The sequence below is a fragment of the Helianthus annuus genome, chromosome 17 (assembly GCF_002127325.2).
Source record: "Helianthus annuus cultivar XRQ/B chromosome 17, HanXRQr2.0-SUNRISE, whole genome shotgun sequence".
NCBI lineage: Eukaryota > Viridiplantae > Streptophyta > Magnoliopsida > Asterales > Asteraceae > Helianthus > Helianthus annuus.
Window position 1 is genome coordinate 82,979,604 of NC_035449.2, and position 6,887 is coordinate 82,986,490.

Here is a 6,887-nt window from a genome sequence, read left to right on the forward strand (position 1 = left end):
AATAAAGTTTGTTGGCCGTTCAAAAAAAATAACTGTCAAATTAAAAGATTCGGATTCTATGGTTGTTTAAAAGAAAATTTTAAAAGGTTCGGATTCGATGATTGTTTAAAAGAAAAATAAAGGGAATTACTCATGAATTCATGACGCTCATGACAGCCTAGTTCGCATATTACTAGGGGTGGGGTCGTGGAGGTGGGGGGTGTGTGTGGCTATTAAGTATAGACCACATCTTTCACATCTTCTTCACATGTTCCTTTTCATAGCATTTATATGTGGTATTTTATGCTCCAACAAAGCATTTATGTTGTATGAAACAAAGCATGTTAAGACAAATATACGCTTTTTGAACAGTCTTGAAAGTCAAAAATCGGTGAAAGGGGAAAGGGAAAAGAATACATCAATAAACACATGACGTTCCCATATACGTGTTACTTGATAAACTTCAATGTAAGCACGAAACCTCTTTTGGGAGGAAATTTACATTCATTTCATAACTAATTTATAATATAGCTTTATCATATAAGAGATATATATGTCTTTATCATATAAAAACAAGTTTAAGTGTTTATTTTTTCGTTTCAAGACGAAGTAAGTTTGACAAATGATTCCTAAGGGACGTCTGATTCGTGAAATGTTTTGGAATTAAAATTTTCCCTATAATTCCCATATATATACCACAAATACAATGATGAGAAATAGTGTCAGACAGCTGTCTTTCCCCTCATTGGTGGTGACCTTTTTGTATTTTACTTGCGAAACTTCAACTTCGCTAATATACGTGTTTAGCGTCTCTGTTTTTTTTTAAACTTCTTTTTATTCGTTAACTTTGTTTATATGTGTATTTAGTCACTCTGTTGTAACTTTAGTAGTGAACAAGTTTAATCTTTCTACCTTTATTCCTTTTAGTAAGACCATGTGTAGTGGGGCGTTTTTTTTAAAAAAAATTGCATTATAACGCCGTAAAACGCCCAAACCCCCATTACATGGGGCGTTTTGGGGCGTTTTTTTTTTTTTGAAAAAAAATCCTCCCGGCGTGACTATTAAAACGCCATTTTGCAATGTTGGAGCTTTGACTTATGTTTGACCCACCAATGAGAAATAACTTTGTTTTTTTTTTTTTTTTTTGTTTAAGGATTGAATGGGGCATTATGGGGCATTATACCCACTACACCACATTTGCTATAATGCCCTCTTGCTGACTAGGACGCCACATGGCGCAAAACGCCCCATGGTGGGGGCATTATAGTGTTTAACCACTACACATGGTCTAATTGATCATGGTCTTTTGTGTCTTGCTTTTAAACCTTCAACTTTGCTAATATACGTGTTTAGCCACTCTGTTTTAAAAAAAAAAAAAAAAATTCATTTTTACTGATTAACTTTGTTCATATACGTGTTTAGTGCCTCTACTTTAACTTTGTTGTGTACATGTTTAGTCCCTCAACTTTTATTTCTTTTAGGATTTCATCTTTTAGTCTTTTCCCCTTGCTATTGTGACGAACCAACCCGAGGGAATAGTGACAGTTTGCTATTGGTGGACAAACCCTACTACTCCTAGACTTTAATAAAGTTACTATATAACGAGCGTATTTCTACCTATGTCTATAACAAGTTTATTTCTACCTACGTCTCTATATAATTTTTATTGAGATAGTGTTATGAGTAATATGTCCAACTAATCGAAATACAGACATACATGTTATCAAACTGAGAAATATTCTGTTTAGCGCCCCCGCAGGGCATAATTAACACTAGTTTCTCACAAGGGAGAGATGGAGTGACGAGAAATTAGTTAATTAAAAAGACAAATATTTGAAGTTATTTTTACAAAATTCTTTCACCTTTTAATTTTTGTTAACATATTGCCATCACAATTCTTTATTATTTAATACACGGGTTCAATAAAACATTTCAAAGTTTTTTTGTTTTATATTTTTTTATGCACGTTGAAACGCAGGCCTTAATACTAGTTCTTTATTATTTGATGATATAATTCATGTGTTCTTTTAGAATTTATTTTTGTTTGCTTTATTGCAATACGAACAAGAACTATTTGTTTTATTGCAATATGAACTAGAACTATGAGATGGAAAATATAATAGAAAAGCATTATCATATAAAACTTCTCAATAATACAAAGTTGTATTATCCACAAAAATTGCCAGAAAAAAAAAACAAGACAGATAACAGCTCGAGTACATCCTAAAACACAACCAAACTAACGGTTCTATTCACATTGAAATTATTGTAACATTACATGAAATCATCAAACTCAAACCCCTCTGGAATCTCAAACTTAAACATACTGCAGTAAGTTTCTCTATCATCATCAGTGCTACTGCTGTTTACCAATGTTGATGATGAGTTTATTGGCGTAGGACTTGACATGGGTGTCGATATAACCGAATCAAAGTTGAAATTCTGGCTTGTGGGGTTGTAATTATGTTCTGATACAGGTACCCTAAACTGATCACTTTCACTTGGGAGGACAACATGGTTATCAGGTATGCATGGTGGCATCAAACTTTGATCAATGATTTGGTTGTTCATGTTAACCATGTTGGGTGAAAAATACTGATTATGACTCTCTTGATTCAAGAGTTGAGTGCTTGGAAGAGTTGTGTCAATGGAACTACAGTTTGGAAGCTGTTGATTATTTAGGGTTTGGTTCATATGATTCATGGGGTTGTTGAGAAGCATATCTAGGTTTTCTTGGTTTGATGCTGATGCTAGTAGGGTGGCAAGCTTTAAAACTTCTGGATTTACTAGTGTTTGTAGGTTCAAAAGGTTTGAAAGGTTAAGCTGAGCTGAGTTGAGTATAGAAGAGATGTCCAAGAGATCAAGACGTGGAGTATGAGTTACTGGATCAATCCCGTTTCTAAGAAGCCTTTTTCGAATGTGCGTGTTCCAGTAGTTCTTGATTTCGTTGTCGGTTCTTCCAGGCAACCGAGCTGCGATGGCTGACCACCTATAATATACCAAAACTTGATATAAGATTACAAAAACTATTAAGTTCATAAAAAGTGTTTCTTCTGAAACAATCCAAGAGTGGAGACTCTTGTTGCAAAAATGAATATTTTCTTTTATCAATAATAAACGTGGCTAACCTAACACATATCAACTTACTTATTTCCAAGAACGCTATGCAGTTGGATGATGGTTTCTTCTTCTTCAAATGAAAATCTTCCTCTCTTGATATCAGGCCTCAAGTAGTTCGTCCATCGAAGACGACAACTTTTCCCACATCGTTGAAGTCCTGTGTACATAAAAAAGATTTCTCTATTAGAAAAACAACTCTATAATCTGATTGTCATCCGAAATATACAAATAAAAAGTAATCAAACACACGAAAACACTTACCAGCGTTCTTGGGGAGTGTTCGCCAATTTCCCGGACCATGAAGTTGAATATATTCCATGAGTTTGATATCTTCTTCTTGTGTCCATGGACCTTTCTTGAGTCCATTTTTGTCACAACATGGTGATCTTCCCATTTGGTGTTTGTTTTCAATTGGGTTCTAGGTAACTTTTAGATAGAATATATGGATACTAAAAGAGATAAAGAGAGAGATGTATTAAATGCAAAGCTAGAGGATTAAGCAATTGAAAAGTGAAGCTTGTAGGTCCAAAAGGGAAGATGACTTGTGCCATATATATAGATGATGAGGACTCATGTGGTAATAGTCACGAAGTCAATATGATTGGCGCCGGCCTGTTCCACAGTCAACCTCTATTTTTATTTGTAAAGGGGGTGAATTTGAAAAATGGCAAAAAAAAGTTGGAGATAGTGTGACTCAACGAGGATGTAAGAAAGTGAAGGTGGAGAATCATTGGACATAGATGACAAATGTCGAGTGATTGATGGTATTGACTTTTTGTTCACGTTTGACCTTTAAAAATTGATGATTTTTGGGTGGGTAAGGTTGTTAAATCTTTAGCTACCAGTGGTGATGAAGTGTTTCCATGGTTTCTTCTTCTAAGACATTTTCAATTCATTTGTGAGGAAGAGGGAAGACACATTTTGATTACGTTTAAATTTCATCACGGTGGACCAATCTATAACTCAACGTGTCACCTTTAATATACATACCTTTGATACCCATAGTGAGACAACAATTAAAATTATTATGCGTTTGAATACAATAAGTAAAAAAAGACACTCTGTTTTAGTTCTTTTCTCTTGTTAAGAATATCTATTGAACTTGGTTATAGCATAAAAGAAATTGTATGTTTCTAGAGTTTTAGTAGTTTTTTTGGAAACTAAAGATGATTTCATCATGGAAGTAAATTCCATGTATTTGCACCCTACCTTTTTGTGTTCAAGATTCTAAACCACTACTTCATATCCTTATACAAATGTCATGTGAGCTTCCGTAGTATTATCTGGGCGGGTTTGCGAGAATGTGATTAGGTTTACGTTATTTCGTGGGTATGAGATTAGGGAAACATTTGCGTGTTTACTTGAAATATAAACCCGAAAAATTTAAATTTTATTTCATACCAACCATACTTTAGTAACGGTTCATTCTTATAATTTCATTGTTTGAAAATAGAATTTTTTCTTGTAATATTTGATAATATTATTTATAAATTTTATTAACTTATGTTTTGGGATTTATGTTGTCAAGAACTTTAAATTTTTATATAGCTCAAGTCTTATAGACGACAAGATTAAAATAAATTTACCATTAACAAAAACAAGAAAAAAAAGCTCAAACTTTTTATAAAAATAATGATATGTATGTAACATATCATTTTTAAATTATCGTAAATAGGGATATTAACCCGAACTTAATGGGTGAACCCGAAACATTTGGATGCATGTATACAGTATGGGATCAGGCTTGAGAATACCTTTAACATTTCCATGGTTATAGGATTGTATGTGTGCGGGGGGGGGGGGGGGGGGGTGGTGGGTGGGAAAGCGGTACTTATACAGGGATCATGAGTCACTTGTAGATACAAAGACTATTAAAGTTTCTAAGGTTCGTAACACGAGCAATTCACATAAAAAATGAACTTTATAATGCTAAGTGAATTAATAAATGTAATATGAGTAAAACTACACATGAGAGTGGTATGACTTCGAAGTATAAATCACATGCGCACACACGTTCGTAATGCAAGTGATGACATAAAGGTATTAAGCCTAAAACCACACATGAAAACATTTTATAATTAATGTTATACGTTCTTTTAAGATTACTATAGACCTAAGGTACCTTTACTGTAAAGCTACGACACTTGAAACACCAAAATGGGTGGATTATATGGTCATCGTGTAGCACAACATAAACCTAGGCACTCAATAATAGGCCTGTCACATTTCTATCGTAGCGAATAGAGTCAATGCATTACCCCTGCGTCCACCATTTTATTCCAAAACACCAAGTTTCTGAAATACATTTTCTCTAAACGTTTAGTATTCATTTTGCAATACATCATACTATTGGTTTCTTACATGTGTACCTTTTAAAAATAACTTTAAATAGATAGTGAAAGGGTGTATACAAACCAATTCAAACCGAGCTTGGATTGCCCACATGGTTATATATACATACGTATGTGTCTATATTTACGTGTGTGTATATGTGTATTTATTATCTATCATTCATATACCAATTTAGTATATATAGTTGGTTCCAAGCGTAAAAATGCTATTTTGGTCGTTAAACCATCAAATCGTCAAATGAATAATGAATCAAGCCATGTAATTTTAAACCATGCGAGTTAGCCAACTTGTATTAATATCATAAATTTGGCTCGTTTAACCATATTATATTTTATGTTTTTCTTAATTCATACCATTTGTTATATCCCTGTTTGCTTCGAATAAAAGTAAAAACAGTGATTGATATTGATATATTCTTGTTTTAAGCCAAGAAACAAAAGTCAACTAAGATTTGATCAACATAAAAAGAAAAAAAAAAGAAACCATAGTTTCATGCAATCCAAAATTCACATCTCACACGCAATGCATGCTTCCACATTTCTATTCTGTTAATTCATTATTATATATTTAAATATCATCCCGTGTCCAAACCCAATAAATTATGGTGATGCAAATAACTTTATACATTTTATACTAGTAATAAAAGACGTATACAAAATCTAAATTTATAATAAACTTTAAACCTGATAACGTATTTTAGGTGGTAATATATGATTTTGAGTAAACTGCCATTTTAGTTGTAACAACTCTCATTAAAATTAATAAATAGAATGGTAATTAGCTATTAAGAAAACCCTAATTGAGATACCCAAGTAATTCTGCACTAACCCTAAAATTTTCATAACAATCGGAATCAGGATCAGGGCCCCTAAAACTCAGGGGGGTTAAACCCTAGTAGATATTTATCTTTCAAATTTGCTGTAAAAGTGAAAATAATTCGTTCAAAATTACTCAGCAAAGCTACGGGACACGAAACAACCTAGTCTAGAAACTAGACCCGTCGCGCCACGCGACGGGTGCACCTATCTCTTTCGCGTGGCGCGAGGGAGGCCAAAATCCAGATATAAATAGGGGGCAGTGGCACTAGAAATTCTGCGTTGATTCGACGTTTAAATTCCAAATTCACTTCGAGTTATGATAGAAATAGTCTGAAAACACACACTAATATCGAATCGCTGCCGCAAAACAGGGTAATTACTCGATCGCTATTACGATTCAGTTTCCGGGATCAATATACCCAAAGAATGTCTAAAGTGCCGCCCACATTGGGCTATGCTTTATCGTTGTCGATAATTCGATAATGAGCCGAAGCATTGTACTTTGTCGTTGTCGATAATTCGATATACGAGTTGAAGTACTATACTTTATCGTTTGTCATTTTGATAAATGAGCCGAAGTATTGCACTTGGACATTCATTGTCAAAATTGATCTCGGG

At 33.7% G+C, this 6,887-nt stretch overlaps 1 protein-coding gene across 1 annotated transcript; it reads right to left on the reverse strand.

Moving 5' to 3' along the window:
- Positions 1 to 2,186: 2,186 nt before the first annotated feature.
- LOC110924219 (transcription factor MYB41) lies at positions 2,187 to 3,570 on the reverse strand. Its single transcript, XM_022168251.2, has 3 exons — positions 3,361 to 3,570; positions 3,127 to 3,256; positions 2,187 to 2,968 (listed from the first exon to the last, which is right to left on the reverse strand). Exons 1-3 carry the CDS (start codon positions 3,491 to 3,493, stop codon positions 2,254 to 2,256), a joined length of 978 nt encoding a protein of 325 aa, XP_022023943.1. The 5' UTR covers positions 3,494 to 3,570; the 3' UTR covers positions 2,187 to 2,253.
- Between the last annotated feature and the right edge of the window lie 3,317 nt (positions 3,571 to 6,887).